The sequence below is a fragment of the Chenopodium album genome, chromosome 24 (genome assembly GCF_948465745.1).
Source record: "Chenopodium album chromosome 24, dcCheAlbu1.1, whole genome shotgun sequence".
In the NCBI taxonomy this organism is placed as follows: Eukaryota; Viridiplantae; Streptophyta; class Magnoliopsida; order Caryophyllales; family Amaranthaceae; genus Chenopodium; species Chenopodium album.
The window spans coordinates 6,479,996-6,503,354 of NC_137857.1; the positions used below are offsets into that span (position 1 = coordinate 6,479,996).

At 33.2% G+C, this 23,359-nt stretch overlaps 1 protein-coding gene and 1 pseudogene across 1 annotated transcript; one reads left to right on the plus strand and one right to left on the minus strand.

The window, feature by feature from the left end:
• The first annotated feature begins 6,141 nt into the window (after positions 1-6,141).
• LOC145610093 (serine carboxypeptidase II-2-like) lies at positions 6,142-13,434 on the plus strand. Its single transcript, XM_081665356.1, has 10 exons — positions 6,142-6,586; positions 7,227-7,334; positions 8,378-8,473; positions 8,571-8,663; positions 9,158-9,243; positions 9,331-9,591; positions 9,988-10,118; positions 10,974-11,069; positions 12,476-12,581; positions 13,036-13,434. The coding sequence occupies exons 1-10, from the start codon at positions 6,301-6,303 to the stop codon at positions 13,195-13,197; spliced, it is 1,425 nt and encodes a 474-aa protein (XP_081521482.1). The 5' UTR covers positions 6,142-6,300; the 3' UTR covers positions 13,198-13,434.
• A 784-nt stretch (positions 13,435-14,218) lies between these two features.
• Positions 14,219-16,540, minus strand: LOC145612508 (subtilisin-like protease SBT3 pseudogene; annotated as a pseudogene).
• Positions 16,541-23,359: the final 6,819 nt, after the last annotated feature.

Consider the following 23,359-nt stretch of genomic DNA (forward strand, 5'->3'; position numbering starts at 1 on the left):
CAAAGTATCAGCTTTATCCATTTCAATCATTTCCTTTTTCCTATTTAACAATTATTTTTCCGAAAAGGGATATCGGGAAAATAGAATTAGAAACGTTAATAACATTGATCGATACATGATTATTGATGAAATTTTAAATAATAGTACTTGTTCATCTTGTGAAATTTATGTAATGTCTTGGACTTGAGAGGATGAGTTGTTACTTGTTAGTATGATTGATCATTTAATATAATCATCTTAGTAGGACAAATTGTCATGTGCTTAAAGACGTTTTCCGTTTCAGATGTAACAACAATTACATAAGAAGAAGTAGGGCAATTTCACAAATTGTGTATCTTATAAGTTTTTTTGACAGGGTGTATCTTATAAGTTAATCCAATATGTTTAGAGAGCTACAAGGGCGAGATGAGAATCGGTCTCAGATCTTCTGGGTATACACATTGTATATATGATATATTAATATACACTTATTCACTTGAATTTCGTGGGTGATCGTACATGCTATTGTGGTCTTTTAATAATAAATTCATACAATTTCTTAGATTTATGTCTCTTTCCTTCCCCCATGTTGCAATATGTTGTATCTAGAACAAAGGAAATTACGATTTTATTGGAATAACAACCACTGAAGTCTAAAATGAAACATTTTTCATAGAAGTTATCTCTTTAGCTAGTAGTTATATTGTATGAATTAAATTATGATTGTTCTTGTTGTAATAAAGGTTCAGCAACATGATAATTTTTTTTATTTTATTTTTTCAATTAGGAACTCCCTAATTCCTATTAGTTGATATTACTCTTCACAATGGTCTACAAATTGCAATCACAAATAAGCCTTACTAATTTTTAGGTTAATTATGTAAATCAATATATTGCTTACATACTTAATGATGAATTTTTCAAGTTGTCCATTAATTAATACAATACTACATATCTTTTACTAGTATATTTCATTTTCATATTTTTTTTTTACCCTTTTTCCCCCAACTCTTCAAAATCTCAAGAAAACTTTTTTTAAAAAATAAAACTTCTTATTTTACTTTTAACGCAGTAGTGTATGCATTGCATAAATCAAAAGACTAGTTCTTATTACCTTTCAATATTAATTGTAACTCTTCAAGAGTTTTGTCGTTTACACCATAACTCTTTTTATTTTTTTGCTTATCATTGTTGGAAAGATGGCTAATAGGGAAAGAATTAATTTTGCAAACCAAAAGGAGGACAAAAATAAAACTAAAAATCATGCAAATGTAAATATGTGTAGGTAAATAAGGAAATCAAACGTATGAATTATGAAGAAATCCACATGCACGAGAAGTCCAATTATTGAAGAGGACCACGTAGAGTAGCATGACAATTATACACATACAACTATACAAGAACATGTGATTACAGATATTAATTTGTGTTTTAGTGAAAAAATTGTCATTGTCTTTTTTATAACTTTCCGCAAATGTTTGTTTGATTTTATACCCCACTTGAATCCCAATTGATAGCAATTTAGGAATCTCATAATAATGTAGATTCCTAGCTAGCCTTACGTTTTAATGTTTCATGCATGTTCTTCTACTTTAAGATTTGTTACATATCATGCTAAATACATGGTGTATGTGATATTCAAAATATACATCATCGTGATTGTATTTGTGTTTTGATTTTATGAAATTAATTAACCATATTCAAAATTCTATTTTGATGAAAGCACTTTAAGTAGTAGTTCGAGGTTCCAGTTACCCCTAATTAAGCCAATTGAATTAAGGGTAGATAAAGTATTAACAGTTAAAAAAATAAAAATAAAATAAAAAAAGACGCTTTTAGTGATAGGTTTAACCAATTCAAACCACTGAGCTAATTAGTAAAAGAAAAAAAAAATAAAGGTAATGTAGTGGTTGATGTAGTGTTTAGTGGAGAAAGTAACTTTTGTCAAAAGCTAGAACTACTAGCTTTTAATTGAAAAGTAGAGATGATTACGATGTTAGTTTTTTTTCCCCCCCCCCCCCCCATATTTTTAAAGATAACAAGTAGTCAACCACTATTTTATACCATACACACGTATACTTAATCATCTATCTTCACAATTAACAACTTGTTGACAGTTAATAATTACTCCCCACAACTAACAACCACCTCCACAGTTACATTTTGTCGAACACCCCGGCCCCTAAGTACTTCCACCATTTAAGGGGGTGTGTTGTTCATAAATTTTGGCATAAGGTCTAGATTTGGAATAGTTAAAAGCCTTAAAACTCATGCCTAGTATTTATCTAAGAAAATTTCAAAGACTAAACTCATACTTAATTCAAATTCAAAAGGCCATGTGTAAGGTTCGTTTATAAACCCATAAAGTCTTAAAAACAACAATTAAATTCAATGTATTAAGAATCTAGTTCAATCTAATCACGTATTCTAATTTCATTTCTATAATTTCAAACTCATACCATTTGTGAACTAATGGCACCCACTAAAATTTTTGGCTGATTAAAAGGGTAACTACTCCGTATCTCCTACCCTTTCCTCTCCCACAAACCATTTCTTATACTCCTTATGAGGAAAGATAAATCCAACACTTTCTCTTCCCTCCCTTTGCATTCAAAATACACTATCCAATCATACAACTCATATGGTATAGTAGTAAGTATACCGTGGTAAAAAAAAGTTTAGGCTCCACTGATATAGTAGCTTAGGTTTGTGTTCATTAATAATGACTTATATCAAGCCGAGTCTATAAATTTCTTTTAAAAAAATGAGCAATTAATAAATGGACCTAACTCATAGGGCCTGTTCTGATTTACTGAACTGAACTGAACTAAATAGAGCTGAAATGAATTGTTTATGAGAGAAGGGAATTAGGAACTGAACTGAACTGAACTAATTGGAGCTGAATTGAACTGAACTGAAATTAAACTGAAGAGAACAGGCCCTAAGTAGTAATTTGACTAAGGATTGTTATCTCACAAGTCACAACCATAATGTTGTGAGAATGTTGCGTGACATCAATCCCCACTAGAGACAATTTGGATGTGTAGATTCTTTTACCTTTCCCATTTTTTAAGGGTCTTGCCTGCTAACTTAAGTCGGATTGACCTGTGAGAGGTTTTGATCATCTAATAGAGACTTAGCCTGACAAACCATTCATTGGTAAAATCAATAATTGTGTATAAACCCTCTTTTACTTCTTTGTATATAACTCCATCTATATAACTTTACTTCTTGTGAGTAGCATCATTTTAGTATAGTTGTAATCTTATTAGTTACTCCATGTATACATTATTAATAATCTCATTTGAACTAGTACATTTGTCAATTGTTATCATTGGGTAGAGCCACATTGATAAATTCACGTCCAACCGATCCCACAAAAAATTGAACAAATTTGAGATTTTTATTTTTTAAAAAATTCTTAAAAATTAACCCGAATTAAATTCATTAATTTTAGGAAAATTTGTCAGAAAAAACCTTTTTAATGGCTCATTTTGCAAGAAAAAACCTTTTAAAGCATTCTTTGTAAAAAAAAAACCACCACGACGACTTTTTTTGTATAATGAAACCTGGGCCCTCTTTTCCGGCATTGATTCCTAATTTCAGGCGTTGACCCTTTACTTTTCCTACTTGCTGCCAATTATTTGGATATTTGCACTCTCCCTTACTTTTTCCTCTTATTTTCCCCCCAAACTAATGAGAAAATACAAGTTTCTCAACATGAGAAACATTGTATGTTTCTCAAAAGGGCATTTTCATATTTTTATTCAAATTAGCAAGGTTAGTTGTGTCATTTCAGCAAATTGATAACCCACAAACACACTTACGCTCTCTCTCCTCAACAATGGAAGTTGAGAATTTTTCAACAATAGATGACTGAAAAGTCGAGGAATTCTTCAACAAAGGAGGGAAAACTCACAAAATCGACAAACACCTACCATTTGGGGTTAAATATGCCCTAACTTTATACATATTTTTTAGGGGTTTTCATTAGATTCGGCGGCGAAGTCGCCGGAGATGGTGGTGTTGGGGTGGGGATGGGGTTTGTGATGGTGTTAGTGGTGTTTGTTATGGTGTTGGATTTGTCAGCCATTGATGATGGCAAGGTTGAAGAAGATGAGAAAGATTGAAGAAGGAGAAAGAAGATGGTGAGTCAGCCACAAAAAAACAATAAAATATTGGTAACTTTGCTAATATTTACCAATTTTGCCATCTTGAGAAACATCAATGTTTCTCAATTGAGAAACTGGGTCAAGCCCCAAACTAATCCCCTTTAATCTCGCTCTCTCATTCCTCCATGAATACTCTGCAAATTAAAGCCATCCAATCAATTTGGGTTTCAATCTCTCTCACCTTTGCTGCTTTTAATTAATTCCTCAAGTATTAAGTAAGGTAAGTTTATAATCATAATTTTTTATCTGGAAATAGTATAAAAATTGGGGCTTTTTTAAGAGTAAAGCAAAACTCACTTATTTATTGTTGTTAATGGCTAAAGGAGGAAGAAAGGGGTCGCTTGGACGCAATTCGAGGTTTCCTAGTTACAGAGTGAATTATAAACCTAGGTATGTTCTTCAATTTCGTGTTCAATTGCATAAATTTTTTTAGGGTTCAACAAATTAAGTCGAAAAAAAAAATTTACCTAATTGTTGCATGTTGTTGTTGAATTTGAACTTTGATGCATGAATAACACCCAAAAACTTTGATGAATTCTTGAATTTGTTGAGTAGAATTGTTGAATTGTTGCCCTAGCTAAGTTGTTGAAAATGTTTGAATTTTTTTGTTTGTTGTGTTTGTCAGGTGATGAATTCAAGAAGAAAGAAGAACAATGAACCCTTTCAATGGTGAATTCATCACTACAATTGTTGAAGAAATGTAACAAAAACCCTAATTCACCTTACAATTAATCAAATTTGGGAGATGATTTGCCCTAATTACCCAGATGTGGGCTGGAAGTAGGAAAAGTAAAGGGTCAACGCTTGAAATTGGGAGTCAATGCCGGAAAAGAGGGCTCAAGTTTCATTGTACAAAAAAGTCGTCGTGGTGGTTTTTTTTAACAAAGAATGCTTTAAAAGGTTTTTTCTTGTAAAATGAGCCATTTAAAAGGTTTTTTCTGACAAATTTTCCTTAATTTTATTTTAAATTCACTAAATGCTATTTTTGAACTCGTCGCAGTCTCCATTTATGTATGATTTGTAACCCTTCCTGTAACCTCAATATGATCGATATACATACACATTGTCATTAACATCATTTGTATTCGTGGACACTTCCGACACAAGTGAAGTTTGAGCAATGACTAGAAGATGAGGCCCCAACATGAGAGCATTGACTCATATGGGCTTCACTGCCTGCCTTCCCACGCTGCCGCCCAAAACAATTGGAATATTAGTTACCAAGTATTTGTCATCATTTACACCAATTTAATGCTTCAACTCAAAGCAACGTATCTAAGTATGAACTATGAAGTACAATACAAAATTATGCTGTCAAATTTACAACCTTAATTAATTATTAAGGTTGAGTACACTACTATGGAGTCTAATTAATGTTGCTTATTAAATTGGAATTTGGATAATACCCTTTACATTATGAAGTAACTGAGGGGAAAAGAAAACTCATTTTAGAATTTATTCTATAGTACAATTTTGTAAGGTTGTAATTTTCAAATTGCTTATAATGTTTAACTACCGTTTTAAGTGAGAATATTTTTTTCGAGGAGTACATAGCTATGTTCATTTATAAAAATTCGTTATTTAGTGTCGGTCTATAAACTATTTCTTGAAATATTAACTAAAACCTCCACTGTTTTATTTATCTATTTATTTAAAATCTCTAACACCCCTAGCAATTTTCATTTAGTAATGATTCCTATTAAACCCTCAAGCATTTGACAATCTAAATAAAAGAGCACAAATCAAGAAATGAAAGAAAAACCCCTTCATCCAACTTAAACCGTTTATATTGATTATATTTAAATACTTTTAAATCGATGGTCCAATGCAAACAAAAAAAATTGTTTTGATATTAAGTAATCCACTTTTTAACAATATGATATTGACATGCTAATTTGCATCATTGCATGAACTACATGTCTACATACATTATTGTAAAGATTAAAAAAAGCTTCATTATCTAAATAGTCCCACAATTCGTTTCAAAAAAAAAATAAAAAAATAGTCCCACATTCCCACCAACCATAGATCACTACTTCACTAAACAATTGCCCACGCCGTCTATGCCTAATATATATCCCAAAAATCTCGGAAGAAATTAAAATTAAGCACTCATTTTGAACAGTATTAACCAAAAATCAAAAGAAAAATGAAAGATTTCAGTCAAATTTTCTTTCTTTTTCTTCACTTACTAATTTTCACACTAAATTCTCAACTGGGTATTTGTATTTTTCCAAGTTCATCCTTGGACCCACTTACCCAACAAAATTTGGACAGAATTCATTATCTTCCTGGCCAGAATTTTGATGTGGGGTTTTCACAGTTTTCTGGGTATGTTACTGTTAATGAAGAATATGGAAGAGCACTCTTTTACTGGTTCATTGAAGCTGTTGAAGATCCTTCTTCAAAACCTCTTCTTTTGTGGCTTAATGGAGGTTCAATCTTGTTTTTACCCTTATTTTGTTTGTTTAATTTAATTTTGACTTTGATGTATTGGGAGTGAAAAAGGGTATTAATGTAGACGAGATTTGATCACATGTCTTGGGTATCATTCGGTGATTCCGCATGACTTTTAGTTGACTAATCTAGTTGACATTGACTTTAATTTCATTTGTTCTTGCTGAAATATACTGGTTATGATGCCAAATTTTGCGCTGATTTTTCTTTTGTTCTTTAGAATTTAGCCTGATTGATTAAAAGGAAGTATTTATTTATATTTTGATTGAAAATTTGAAATAATTGTCATTTTAATACGAGTGGCGGTCTATTGGATTGCATTTTACTCTTGAAGTGTGATTATTCAAGAATTTGAGTTGATGGTTGTTTGTTCTTGTTGATATAGATTGAATTGGTGGATTTTTGGACTGCTTTTATATTTTTATTTTTTAAATAATTTTTTGTAAAAAATATACTTATGTTCATAAATTTCAAATTTGTTTGTTTTTTTGGTTGAAATGAGTAGCATTTACTATATTAGCTGTGTTTTGGATTGCATTTTACTTTTGAAATGGTGTTTTTTTAGCAAGTTGATGCTATATAGATTGGGGGATTTCAGTTAATGGTTGTTTCGTGTAGGGCCCGGATGTTCATCCATTGCCTATGGGGAGGCAGAAGAGCTGGGTCCATTTCACATCGAGAAAGATGGGAAAACTCTATATTTGAATCCTCACTCGTGGAACAAAGGTATACAATACTTTTATGGATTTGCCAATGAATTCAATACTACTACTTGATCTTTATGTATTTGTAAGGTTGGACTCTCTTTCTACAATTGACTTAAATGCTCAAGTTTCTTCAATTCCTCTAATATTGGACCATGAAGCAGGAGTTCGAAAGGATGAAAGAAATTACTTGAGTAAATACGAAGTACTTTGTGTATGATATAAAGGTTTTGATTTGAAACTAAACTTCAGTATATAACTGGAAGAGATGATTGAGGGTTACCAGTGAAACTATATGCTTTGATACGTTAAAACTGTCTGCTGTTGATATGGATAATTTGGTAACTACAAATGTCTCACAACAGCTTTTTTTTTTTGTTCATCGTGATAGAGAATAAAAGCTTGATTTATTGTGAGTGTCTCATTCTATCCTTTGGGTTTGACATGGTTTGATGTGACATTAAATCCATCGTATTAGCTTTTTTGATGGACTTAAATTTTTTCCACCAGAGAGATCAGACTAGAATTCTTTCTCAGTTGAAAAAAAAAATATGATGACAGACAAGCAAAAGCTATTCAAGAATCAAATCAACCCATTAAATTCATTTCTCACCACAGAGAATACATTTGTCAATCTTACTACTGTAAATTAAACGAAGTTCTTTGTAAGTGATATAATCTATAGTTTTGAATTTGAGTGGCAAAACTGAACACAACAGCTTGTATCGTTGGCTATGTTTTATGAAGCACTTTTTTATGCAAAAAAAGATCTGTAGTTTAGAGGAATAACTGACCTGCATAAAGCAAAGTTTCCCCCATTATCTTAACTTAATCCTTTTTTTTAAAAAAAGACATAGATCAGGATTAATAATGAAGGGCCTAATGGACACCTATTGTATCTGTAAACATATTGATTAAGCTGTAAACAAGTTCAATTTGTATGTGTTCTGCGTAAGATTGTAATGGCCAGATTTGTTAATGATGGAACTATGGAAGTATGATCATTAGGAACAGGTACTGTCTTATGAAGGGGGCTCTCTTTAAAATCATTTGCTTTTCATGCAGTTGCCAATATTTTGTTTCTGGATTTTCCTGCTGGAGTTGGCTTTTCATATTCCAACACGACGTCTGATTTGCTATCTCATGGAGACAAAAGGACAGGTATTACTCTGCTTTTAATATATACGATGTGGACGTATATATATTTTTAAAAATAGAATCATTTATGCCGGTAGACTGTTCTTTCTATGGATTTCAGCTCAGGACTCCTTGAAGTTTCTGCTGGAGTGGTTCGAACGTTTCCCACACTATAAGGGGAGAGAATTTTACATTTCAGGAGAGAGCTATGGAGGTATTCCTTAATATAATTGTTTTGCATTGGATCAGTTAATTATTTGTTTTTTTAAAACTATCTTGTGTTTCGGTGTTTCCTTTTCATTCCAAATTTGTATAAATATGCTTGACAACTAACAAGTTCCTGCGATGCTATAGAAGCCCCCTTTCTCACACAGAGAAGAGACTCTTCTTTATGCTATCTAGAATCTAGATGTTGTGTTTTGTGCTGCTATTTTTTTGATGTATAGCTAGGTAATTTTCAGTTACTCAAAATAAGTATAACTAAATGGCTTATATCAACTATATATTATCTTACAAGCCTAAGGTTACATTTGTGGTCAGACCAATGTCAAAAGCGACTTTTTACATAGTGGTGCTTGTTAGCAGTATACTTTCTTACTGGTAAGAAAGACAGAGGTTCAAATGGTCATTTAGAAAAGTTTAGACAATTGGTGCTTGCAGGTTTCCCTTCACCTTTTATTGCAGAGAATGATGTTGTATGTTTTACAGGACATTATGTGCCCCAGCTCAGCCAAGCAATCGTAAGGCACAACTTGGCAAATAACAAGAAAACGATTAATCTGAAGGGTTATATGGTATGTTTTCCTGTTATACGAGAAACACAAGCTTGCTTTCGCCCTCTGCAGAATACTTAACTATCTTTTTATTTGTACGCGTTTCAGGTTGGAAATGCTCTGACTGATGATTTCTATGATCACCTTGGGGTTTTCCAATTTATGTGGTCATCCGGATTAATCTCTGATGAAACATACAAGCTGCTTAACGTATTCTGTGACTTTGAATCATTTGTACACTCATCAGACAAGTGCAATAAAGTACTAGATATTGCGAACAATGAACTTGGAAACATTGACCCATATAGCATCTATACCCCCTCTTGTACTGCAAACTCTTCGTTGCCTAACAAGCTACTGAAAAGACTGGTAAGCGCTAAGTGGTATTTCGGCAGTTATTTTACTGGCAGTGCTCATTAATTGTCATCTTGCAGTTCGGAGATCTGATCTTTTGAGCTAGTTGTGCATGCCTTATTGATTAACAAAATTGTTGTTAGCTTTCGTTCCAGTAGTGTACTCAATCATATCACAATCGATCCTACTTTCTGATTTGGGGAGTTCAAATTGACTGTCCTATATGTCAATTCTTTGACTGTGCAACTATAGATTACTTTATTAGGAAATATGCCTACTTATTCTTTTTCCGCTTTTTCTGCTTTATATGAACTGTAAACTAAGGAATTATTGCAAGTTTTATAAATCTAAAAGTTAATCCCTGTTGAATATCTTTGTTGACTATTCATGATTGAGAATGTTATTTGCTAGATCGGTCACATCAGTGAAGCATATGATCCATGTAGTGAGAAGCATTCAGTTGTATACTTCAACAATCCAGAAGTTCAGCAAGCTCTACATGTTAATCCCAAGTTTGCTCCTAAGAAATGGGAAACATGCAGGTAATTCTCTAGAAATAGGCAATTGACCATTTTGTCGGATCAAATCTTATAAGCATGGTTTAGCAGGGAATTTTTAGTGGTCACCTATGTGCATGATAATCTGGCTAATCTTAGGTTAGTGCAGATGGCTTTCCACTCCTAATACAGGGGATTCTGAGCAGATGATTTTCATTGCTTAAACCGTTGCTCAAGAAAAGATATATGTGACATTACTTGATCACAATTTTTTGGAAACAGGGGCTGTTTGAGTACTAAAATGGGTTTGATTGGCGATAAAAAATAATCTCATATTGCTTCGAGCTCTTGTGCATTATTTCCCTCAAATATAAAGCTCATGTATATTTGTATGCATTAATTTATAGTGTGATAATTTTTGTGCTATATCCAGTTTGTTCTGGAAACTATATCATATGTATGCTTCATGCATCCTTCAGGTTTTATCTCATTTCCAATATTCGTTTAAATGATAATGTGGAAGGCTTTAGATAGTATCCTAATACTTTGAACTTTTGAAGTTTTTTAGCTAATATTTCTGCCTTGAAGCTATAACACTAACATCCAGAACTGTAATTATATTTTCCATTGATTTTCTCTTGATTATCTTTTTTCGTATTGTCCATCCCATAATAGAGTTTCTAGTTGACTTTGACATGATTTTAGCTTGTGATGTCCCAGAACAGTAACAAGGTACTTTATTATGGGGTGGAGGGAGTAGATACCTGCTGACTGCTGTTTTATTGTTGTGCTTGTACCCTGCATTCCTATAAATCTATATACTACACCAAATGGAGTTGAAGTTACCAATTGCAATTTAAGGCCACTAAATATACTTTTTTCCTTCTTTATGTCTTGCAGTGAAACAATAAATACCAACTGGAAAGATTCACCGAGCTCAGTCCTTGACATATATCACGAGCTTATAAATGCAGGACTTCGAATTTGGATTTTCAGGTTTTAATCAGCAGACTCTATCTTATCCTATATTTGGCTCTGTATTTTTTTTCTTTGTGCATTTGTGTGTGTTGTTTGGGGGAAGGAGGCGTGTGTTGTGTTGTGTGTGTTGTTTGTGTGTGTGTTGTTTGGGGGGGGGGGGGGGGGCAGGGGTGTGGAAGATCATTGAGTTCAGTCCTTCACATCTATCACAAGTTTATGGATGCGGGACTTTGAATTTGGATTTTCAGGTTTTATTGCACACACTATCTTATCCCTTATTTGATCATGTACTTTTGTGTAGTTTTTTCTTTTTCTTTTTTTTGGGTGGGTGGTGGTGGTGGTGGGGGGGGGGGGGGTGTTAAATTCAAGTTTCTCTCTTAGATAAATTTGTAAATATATCTCTACTCACAACCTAATCATTTTATTTTAATGATAAAAGTAAATTTGTAAAGTGGCAAAGAAATCAATGCATAAAGTTGTGAGAGGAGATAAACTAGAATGTTAATCGCTGAGATTAATCTGGGCTCCCTCGGGGGGGAGGGGGTCGGAGATCATGAAATCAATTTTTGATGGGTTTATTCTAACAGTCAAAATGGTAAGAAAATACTTCCTTTGTCTACAAATAATCTTCCTGTATTTCCTTTTAGGTTGTCCTCAAAAAATCTTCTTGATGCTTAAAATAGAAAATTTTCATACTTAACCCATGTGAAGTAGACTCCTCCATTAACTCTCTTTCTCTCACACTCCCACCCTACTAAATTCCTTAATATGGGTGCCAAAGCCTAACAGGAAGACTTTTCATGGGAAGAGGGAGTATAATAATAATTGTAATTTTGTATACATGACCTTTTGATCTATTGTTGAGCATCATTTCCATGTTTTTTTCATTATAATTGAATTTCCCATTATATTAGAAAATTATATTTTGTTTGTAAAAGTTCAGAAACTGGCACGTACTTCGTTGCACATAACACTCGTGATTGGACTTAAGTCTGGATTATATTAAATTGATGTTATAATTAGGATTTGGGTGCACATATATATATTGGTGATATGTGCACATGAACTCCTTCATATTGACAGCCAATTGACTGGCTGGCTTGGTGCATGAGCTTGTTTGGTGTAGTTGAACCAGTGACCATCAAGACTAAATCTAGTACAAGGAAGGGTTTTAGTGGCAGTGGTCAAATTAGGACAAGTGGACAACACCATTCAGTCTTTTTGTTAAAGCATATGTTACTATAAAAGGGCTGGTTTTGCGTAGGGTGATTTCTTATGTAGATATTGTGGTTTGCATTCATTTTTTCTGTATAGCTCTATCTGTATTCTAGGCGTGTTGATTTTAATTGTATTTTTGTTGACATGAAAAGATCTCCAATGAAAAACAAATAATATGGCTTATTTTATTTTTTTACTCAATGCAGTGGTGACACTGATGCCGTACTTCCTGTCACATCAACAAGATACAGTATAGATGCTCTCAAACTTCCAACCAGTAAGCCTTGGCGTGCCTGGTATGATGACGGACAGGTAATTTACTATACTTACGAAGCTAATACTAGTTTCTATATTATCCTCATTTTTACTGTCAGCTTTGTCATATTACTCTAACCAAAACTGCTTATGGATTCCTTAAGTCTAATCTATGCTATGATGCATAAGCTATACTATGCTTTGTGCATGTACTTATTCGAGTACTAGCATGATTGTCATCTATTTTCTAATCTTTCCATTTTCAAATGTAAAGTACTACTAAGATGAAACTTGTTTATCAAACTCATATTTTACTTTTGACTTTTGACAACTTGAATTCTTTAAGTTTAAAATTTTTATCATATGCTGTTCTGATACATAATTAATTGAATAGTTGTTTGAATCTCACTAAATATAGGCTTTTGAGAAGGAAATACTGCCTTAGCTCAGTTTCTTAGTGTTTAAAATACCTTTTAGATTTTCTTATTTGGTTTTTCCATGACTCGAACAGGTTGGGGGATGGACACAAGAATACAAAGGCCTTACATTTGTGGTGGTGAGGGGAGCTGGCCATGAAGTCCCTCTACATCGATCTAAGCTTTCCCTTATACTGGCCAAGTCCTTCTTGGCTGGAGAATCGATGCCAGCACTGCATCAAGTCAGTGATTCTTAAACACAGCATTCTGTAGGAGTAACTATTAGTAGTTGTTATGATAAGAGAATCGAAAGGATCTTAACTCTTGATTGTCTTTCCCATTCTCGAAACCCCTATTCATATGCACTATAGGTTTAATTTATAACCTCAAACGGGGAAAGAAAATTCCAATATTATACGGAATAGTTCTTCACCCTCTTATGACAATGACACTGAATTAATGTATGTTTGAAAGTGCTGTTTGGGGTACAAACACATTGTGAAGATGTTCGAGTTTTACTTGGTTAATCTCTGTTTTACCTTGTTTTGTTTTGAGTCATGATTGTCATTACAGTAAGAACTTGGCCAAATTGCTGGACTTGATTTCTATTGTGAGCCGTAAATTTATTTATTTTACCTGAAATTCAAAACCAAACTAAGCTTAAAGAAAGATACATTTCTTTTGTGACATTTGGATCTGGAATGTCACACACTCACACATGCATTGATGCATACATATCCTTAATGTTCATGTATGCTTTAGATGGTTTGTTTCATATTAAAGTCGAGGTTAATACACCTAGAGATGTAATGCTCGATAAAGGAATTGTGCAATTGCTTGATAACGCTTAGCCTTGAAATGATGCTAATGTGTACATTACCGTGATTAATTAGTATATGCCTCTACAACAAATCTACTTACATGAGTACTTTTGGTTAGCTTCCGATACCTCCGAATGAAGATCCTTGACTGGAAAGAACTGCCAAAGCACTTTAAGGGGACATTTTTCTCACAGTATCATCTCAAGCAAGGAAATAAAATCTTATTAGCTTCAAAATATTGCTGTTGGTATTGCTTGCTTGCTGATTGCTTAAATGACTCGAAAACCTGTTTCAGTAATCTAAGTAATTTAGCTTTGATCTAATATGATTAAAATCTTTGGGATAAGGAGGATTAAGCAAAGCTAAGTGTGCTAATATCTTATAAATTACAATTTTATGGGTATAATGCGCGTCTCAATATTTGGCTGAACTACTAGTTTTATTTAGGACACAAATATCAGACAGAGGGCTCAAAGTATGCTATAGGGGATATAACAATGGGACTCCTTACTCTATGCCATCCATGATTTTCCATCCAAACCAGCGAACCGTATGTATTTTCTAACTTATCAACACTCTTGTACTTGATTGTCATAGTATAGCTCTGCTTCTCATATCGTCTCCTAAACACCAATGTTCTCGGGTACACCCTCACTTGAGCTCCCTTAGGCACGGTTATCAGTGCATTGTATGTTGTCATACCATATCTTCCTACATTTGTTACAGTCCTATGAAAAGTGATAGTAGCAGTTTTTGTGTTGTTTTCATAGTAAGCAATGAAGGATGGGTAATTGAGGTCATTTGATGGGGTTAAGCAGTGGTGTTTGTTTGATCTTACGATGCTCATCATTTGGTTGTTTGTAAAATTCATCGAACAAAGGAGGTTTATGTAGTCTTGTGGTGCCAAGTCGTAGACTAACCCTGGGTCAAGTGCACGGTTAGGATCAATCTGTCCTGAACCCATGGCTAATGGGGAAGCAGGTGCAAGGTCAAAACCGTTGTCCTTGATAGCACTGCGAGTGTTATCAAGCGGGTCTGCTGTGGTCATAATTGCAGACCTGATAGCAGCAGGGGTCCAATCTGGGTGTGCTGCCTTCAGAAGGGCGGCCACTCCTGAAGCGTGTGGACACGCCATTGATGTTCCTGAGATCAGAGCATAGTCATTTGACAGTACTATGTTATCACCAATCCTAGCAACCTCAATGTTCGGAACATAAGCTGCCAGTATCTGTGTTCCAGGGGCCATAACATCCGGCTTCAGTACGCTCTGACAGTTCCTAGACGGCCCCCTAGAGGTGTAGGACGCGGCAACTGGTGCAGGCTTCAACCCAACAAACGTCTGCTGGAATTGCATGCTCACCCAAGTATTATTCTTGTGTGATTTCGCGTATGTTACAATGGTTCGGCCCTCCTTGGGGCCAACAACAATCCCAGGCCATGAGACCTCCCCTGCCTCATAAACCAGGGGATCTTTGGAGATGAATATAGCACCAGCTACTTTGGAGTTCGAAACATGGTATATTTGATTAAATACCATGCCAGATTTACCAGTATCTTCACAAATGACTATTTCATTAGTAGCAACTTTTGTCAAGTAATCAGAAGAGTTGCACATTGCTAGTTGTTGCTCGTATCGCAACAAGACCTTTTCAATGACAGCACTAGCCGGGAATAAGGTCCATCCTACTATTTCCCGGCCATTTCCGAGCAACAAAGTCCCGGAAAATTGCCTGTCAACGTTGCTTGCAGCAACTGTCATGGACCAGGGAATGTCGTTGTGGACCGAAGCATAAGCCGGGCCTTTATTTCCTGCTGAAGAGGACACTAACACGCCTCGCTCCATCGCAGCAAACGAGCCTATTGCCACAGGATTTTTGTACAAGGGGAGCTCATGGAATCCTAGTGATATGGAGATGACATCAACACCGTCTGCTATGGCTTGGTCCATGGCAGCAAGCACGTCCGAGGTGAGGCAGAGGCCGTCGTCCCATACCACCTTATAGATAGCCACACGAGCACGAGGAGCCACCCCTCTAGCTGTGCCTCTTGCATAGCCGAAGAAGGACACATCATCAACGTAGTTTCCTACGGCTGTTGACGACGTATGGGTGCCATGGCCGTCGTTGTCCCTAGCCGAGTTCACCTTGGGCTTAAGCTTAGGCTTCGAGGCTATGACACCTTTGTTAAAGTATCTAGCCCCTATCAACTTGTTATTACACATGGATGCGTTGAAATTTTGTCCTCCCTCACACGCACCCTTCCACCTGGATGACACTGGGGTCATCCTGGCATCATTAAAGCTCCGGCTCTCAGGCCAAACCCCGGTGTCTATGACCCCAACAATAACGTCGTGGCCATAGTTTGAGGCCGGCCAAAGACCGGTACGTGAGTTGAGAGAAAGAAAGTCAATAGTCCTAGTGGTGTCAAGTGTAGCTCTAGCCTCTTTATAAGCTGTTACAAAAGCAGGATGATTTTCAAGCTTTTGAAGCTCATTTTGAGACAATAATGCACTAAACCCATGTAAGGCATTGTCATAACTATAAAGGACCCTAGGTGGAGAATAAGAAGTGGGTGAGTCATAGCCATCGGTTGTCGTGGCCGAGGTGAGGGACTCGATGGTGGAGGTGTACCAATGATGGTGGCTAGTGAAAACATTAGGCATGAGGGACTTATTCATGTGGATGATGTATGTTGATCTTTGGTGAGTTTCTCCATTAGAAGAGTGGATAAGTTGACTTATTAGTAAGAAAATAATAATGTTTAGAGAAGACATTAGTCTATTGAAAATATACATGAATTTTTATGCTATAGAATATGATATGGAAAGGATATAATGCAAATATTAAATTTTTGGTTGGTTTATATAGATTATTGGAAGGTAAAGACATTATAGTCAAATAGGGTCAATACTTTTTAATTATAAAGTAATTAATCATATTATTAATAAAATAAATGGGACATAATTTTGGAAATATGATGTAAGACGAAATAAAGGTCATATATGGACTTGTAAGTTTTCCACATAAATGATACATCAAGCCATCAAGGTGGACCCTTTCTCTAGTAAATTATTACACTACTTTATAGAAATTAAAAATTCTTAATGATATTGATTTTTCAGGTGATTTCAATGAGATCATTGAGGAAAGTGAATTTTTTTTTAATCATTTTTTTTTTGGTGGTAGAGTTAATGTTTTGAATAGGACTCGACCTTTGAGATGTCATACTCGTTTTGATCTATAACCATAAAATTGCAACAGTTTGACTTTTTTTTTTTTGGTGTAGACATTTTGACTTTTATACTGTTTATATTTAACGAACATGATGATAATCATATTGTTATCCTTTTATACTGTTTATACTGTTTGATGATAATCATATTGTTATATCAGAAGATTCCAAGTTTAATTATTAATTTTGAATTTAGCTTATTTTTTGAGCTGAGCATTCTATTTTTTTGTAAATCTATATTATTATTAAAACTCCAAGGTAAGGAGTGTCATTCCGCCATGTGTCAATTTTTTTGTTTTATTTCGCCACATCATTTTTTGTAACATATAAACTTGCCACATAAGCAATTCATGTTAATGATGTTTCAATTATTAGTAAAAAAAAAAAGTTTTTTCTTCCAATTCAAAGTTTGTAACCGACATTATTTATAATGGTCTTAATTATTTGTCTTAATGAATAATCATATTATATCATTATTGAATTGCTTGAATTGGAGCAATTTGTAAAGATTGTACTCGATGATCAATTGTGAATCAATTGGAATTCTACAACTGAATAATGAATGGTGAGTAATTAATAAGTAATTAGCCACAAATTATAATCGTTGGAAACGATTCACTTACCCTGGCCTCTTGGAACAAGTTTTGTAGGTGAGTATTTTGATATTTTATTTGTATACAACATAAAAATTTGATATATCCTATGTATATCAATGCAATTAAATAGTTATTATTTTACATTCATTCACTTAGAGGTCTGTTCACATTTACTGAACTGAACTGATCGAACTGAATTGAACTGAACTGAACTTGGAGCTAAACTGAACTGAACTAAACTAAACTAAATATTTTATGAGCTGAGTGAAGGAAATTATGAGCTGAACTGAACTGAACTGAAAATAAGCTGAAGTGAACAGACCCTTAATTATAAAGATTGTTGAATATTAACCTTATAAATTTAGTTTGTATCAAACTTATAAAATTATAATGAACCGGGGCATCGCCCGGGCCAATAACTAGTTTCACAGTAAAAGTCACATTAATACAAGATCCATTTGAGACAATTTTTTTCCATTGTAATTTCGAAACATAAGGATAGGATCCTCATTCCTCAATGGTGTATATATTAAAAATTGTAATGTGTGAATGTCAATCAATTATCTTAATTACTTGGTTAGAATATTTGGGGGTGATATTCATGATTTATTATCAAATCCTGGCCCATCTACATCATACGTTATAATATGATTTATGACTATACATTGTAAGTTTATAATATGAAAAAGGAAGATGAGGATAAATGATACGGAGTAATTATATTATGATCTGTTAGCGATATGAGATGACATTAATATCGAAAATAAAAAATTATATGTTATTCTGATTATGGTAGTACTTGTATATCTTTTGGGATTTATGAAGATAGCAATCTTCATAAATCTTAAAGATATAATTCTATAATCGGATAAAGATTATATCTGAACATAAATAATGATACTAAGGGCCTGTTCACATTTACTGAACTGAGCTGAACTGAACTGATTGGAGCTGAATTGAGCTGAACTGAACTGCATTGAGCTGAAATGAATATTTTATGAGAGAGAGAAATTAAGAGCTGAACTGAACTAAACTGAACTGAACTGATTGGAGCTGAACTGAACTGAAATTAAATAAATGTGAACAGGCCCTAAATATATTATTCTCCTAATGATATCAAAAATGTATCACACACATATTATATTATTATTTATGAATTTTATAATATATGATTATGATAATATATATATTAGGATTTATGATGATTATCATCTACTTCGTATATATCTTCATGATAAATTTGTTATACTTGTAATAAGATATTAATTAGTAAATATCTTTAGTGAATATATCTTATTTAATTTAAAGATGATTGTAGGAAATGCAAGAATCGTGCCTTATGATAAAATAAAAAGAAATGAAATTCTGCTAATTATGGTAGTATATCATGAATTTAACTTTGTATTACCAACCCACTTAGTTATGGTATGCTAATAGTAATAGAGGACCACTAAACAACTTATCAGCTGTTTCTGGAAATTCACATTTCACCTAAGACCTAACAATGGCTTAATTAAAAGTATGTTACTTTCACATTGTAATAATTGGATAAAAAAATTACACTTATAGTTGTCCAAGTTTGAAAATCTTGATCGAATGTGTTTACTAATCGTCTAATCTGCATAGTGTGTATATTAAATTAGTTTAGACCTCGTGCTATGTACGGATTCATGCATAATAATACGATTTATTAATAAAGATATACGGTGTAGTCCATTGAAATGGAGTTGATTGAAATTAAATGACTTATGTAACCTTTTTTCTATTAAAAAAATTAAATTCTTTTAATGTCTACCTTTAAATTCTTATGTGATACATATGTATATAAAAAAATTATTAAAAGAATTTTAGATTTTTTTCAAATAGAATTTTCTACAAAAAAAAAAAAAATAAATAGCATTTGAAGATTCAAGAATAAAAGAGATGAAAGAGAAAGGGGAAATTAAAAGAAGGAAAGAAAACCTTTAAAAAAAAAATAGCAATGGGGGCTAGGAAAAACCCTCCCAAGAGAGAAATTAAACGTGATAAAGTCTTTTTTTTTTTTTATATATTTATTTTACTATGTCAAAGAGCAAATTATTGATAATGATTTAATCTTAAATTTATACTTCCTCCGTTTCTTTTTAGTTGACATGTTTCTTTAGTCACGTTTGCTAATGCACAAATCAAAACGTTTATATCTTTAGTTACAGATAGGTAAAAATTATAAAAAGTTGATATTTTGAAAATATATATCGTGACGAATATAACAAGACCCCACATAACTATATTTTCATTACGTATAAATCACAAAACATGGTCAAAGGGGAGTATGTGAATAATGCTAAAGTCAAAACGTGTCAACTAATAAAAAACGGAGGTAGTATCATATAATTGATGCTCTTGTAAAGTTTTTTGTAATTTTTTTTTTAAGGGGAAAAGTTTTTTGTACTTAAAAATCATGTATGAATTGAACTAAGGGCATGTTCACTTCACAGCTTAATTTCAGTTCAGCTCCAATCAGTTCAGTTCAGTTTAGTCCAGCTCCTAATTTCCTTCTCTCATAAAATATTCATTTCAGTCCAGTTCAGCTCCAATCAGTTCAGTTCAGTTCAGCTCCAATCAATTTAGTTCAGCAGTTCAATACATGAGAGCAGGCGTTAAGGGCTCAATTTTACATAATTACACCGAACCATTTTTAATATTAGCATTTGTAGCACCGTCTCTAGACATAGGATATCGAATACAGTCTAATTAGCACACTTACGTTGAAATGATTATTACAAGTCGAACCTTTTAGATTTTCATTACATATATGTAGGGTTTTACTCTTTTAATTTGATCGCACTAGTGTAGTGGCCCATGAAGAAGATTTGAGAGAAGGCTTAATATATCAAGTTTTGAGTGCTCCAAAGTTAATACTCCAATATTGATCAGTATTATCACCGATTTAAATGCTTGCTGATCTATTTATAATGGAGGTTGTTTTCAATTTGAAAATATTAGCAAATGTTATTTTAAATTAAGGTAAAATTGGTAAAAACCACCTTTTATGTCCAACTTTTTTGAAAAAACCACCTTTTATGTTTTTTTTTTAATTAAACCACCTTTTAAGTACCTAAATTTTTAATTGCACCACCCCTATTTCAAATTATGACGAAAAAATTAACTAAGACGTCAAAGGGGCCCACAACTTGTGACTTTCGCTTCTAAATCATGTATTTTGTTCACCTCCAAAAACATTTGACCCTCCCCTTTATATATATGCATGACTAAATTGAGTAAAGCTCTAAAAAACCACACTTAATTTTGCTACAAAAATTAAATTGTAGTATTTGTTTATTCTCAAAACCTAAATTGAGGTAATTGAAGTGGATGGTTGATATGGAAGGGAAAGATTTGCTATGGTTGATGATTTGGAAGTGGATGGTTGAGTTGCAATATGTTAGATTTGAAATAGGGGTGGTGCAATAAAAAATTTAGGTACTTAAAAGGTGGTTTAGTTAAAAAAAAACTTAAAAGGTGGTTTTTTCAAAAAAGTCGGACAAAAAAGGTGGTTTATACCAATTTTACCTTAAATTAACCAATACAATAAATCTAATACATGCAATAACTATTAACACACAATAAAAAGGTTTTTATCACTAAAAAGAAATTGACACCCTTTGAGAATTCCAAATCATGATTATTACCTACATAGATTCTGGCTAAACATACATGAATACTAAAATTATAGTATAATTAAGTTATTGCTATTATTACTAGGAGTCAAATATTCTTTGGAGTTCATGAGGAGGTATGTACAAGCTAAGCAATGTTAATATTAATAATGTATTTTATTTCACATCAAGTTTATTGTTTATGATAGAATTGTGGAGATGGTTTGACTTGGAAGAGTGTCTAAAGAAGAGAACAACACTGGGGTTTATAGCACTAGGGTCGCAAACAATTCGAAAGGGTCGATAAGTCTGTTCAAACTCAGCTTGATATTGATTATTAGTGTTCAACTTATCTCGAGTATGAATAATATATAATCTTTTAAAAATCCTGGCTTATTCAGACTTTGATCATGAACGTGTTAGTTTGCATTTCGAGTTTAAACCCGAGATTAACTTGAATGAAATTAAATCAAGCTTGATTATTAAATGAATAAACCCTAATTTAACAACTAAATGAACTAAAGCTATTTGAATCTAAATCATCTCTTCATCTTAAATAAAGCTCACTCTTAGATTGAATTGAAGGAATTGTCATGAACTCATCATGATTTGAAAGGTGAAATGTTTGAGACAAGCAAACAACTGCTTAAGACACATCTATCTCTTCAACATCAATGAGTTGCGGGACTATTTTGGCACTAACTTGCCAGTGTCCACAAACTTCCACAAGACAATTTTGTGGATTGGTCTCACATAGTCACATACATTACCTAACATTTCGTCTACTGCATAGTAGTGAATGGCGATAATGAAAAATTCAACCAAAATTCGACCCCTGATCTCTATGTCATATTTGCTCCGATACCATGTTAAAAAACCAACTCAACTAAAAACCTAAGTTGATGATTGAGGTTCAAGAATGTGTTTTTATACTCTAGCGTTATTATCATGGCACTATATCCATAAATTGAATTTTTATTAATTTCTTTTCAAAAACCTCCACATTTTCGAAAGGGATAGACGATATTAACAGAAATATTAATGACAAAATTTATATTTGAATCGGAGCAATGTGGGTGTACAAACATTACAACTCCATTATGATCATTAGTATATACTTGTATCGTTTGTAAAAACATATTTATTAGCGTCTATCAAATGAGTTTCAACTTTTAGCATACAATTCACCTAATATCAAACGTTATAAAAGGAGCATGACCCATGAGTTTCAAACTACAATAGTCTATAACTCTATAGTACGTAATGCGCTGCACTGGCATTTAGGACTTTAGCTACATACGACAAAGGGGTAAAACATTGTACTTTATAACACTAGTAAAGCTGAAAAGGCTGGGCTTGACAAGCAATATTCATGCCATCATGCCATTAGGGTAGACCATAAAAACAATTACAACCAAAAAAACACGTACATATAATTGACTCGACATGAACTATATTACAATAGAAAGAGCAAAGATGTATACGAGATTAGATCAACACTTTAACTAATTATGATAATGGAAATCCACATACAACCTGACTAACCATTGAATATTGTTCGTTGATCCATCATCTCAATATGACATAAGATTCGAACCAGCTTATCTTAATTAAATATGATCTCATCCGAACGACTCAGTTGGTACCTCTATCATCATGATTTCCATGTACCACAAAGTACTAATAAAAATGTCAACTCCACTCTTAGAAATCCACCTATGAGATAGAGGTAGAGGAAGGGGTTTAAGAAGAAAGTGGAAAGAAGCAAGCTAGAAGGCATTTGTGAAAGCAATAAAAAACAAAAAAGAAATGCATGAACATTCTCTTTTTCATTAACATGATGTAAAGATTTGAGTGCAACCATCGTGGGAAACAATAGTAGAATAGGGGTGCACCACTCTAAATTAAAGTCATTTACTTTTTAGTATTAGTTCCCACTTCATTAGTTGGTTCTTTCATCACCTAATATCTCCTTTTTTTTTATTATTTTTTTTATTTATCTAATGCTCCAATTTTATTTTAGTTTTTAAAGTCAGCGACCTTAATAAAGTGGAGTAATATATCCAAATAAATGTCCAATGCAAATCAAGTACAAGTAATTAGATTAACAATTAGGAGTGAAGAAAGACTACA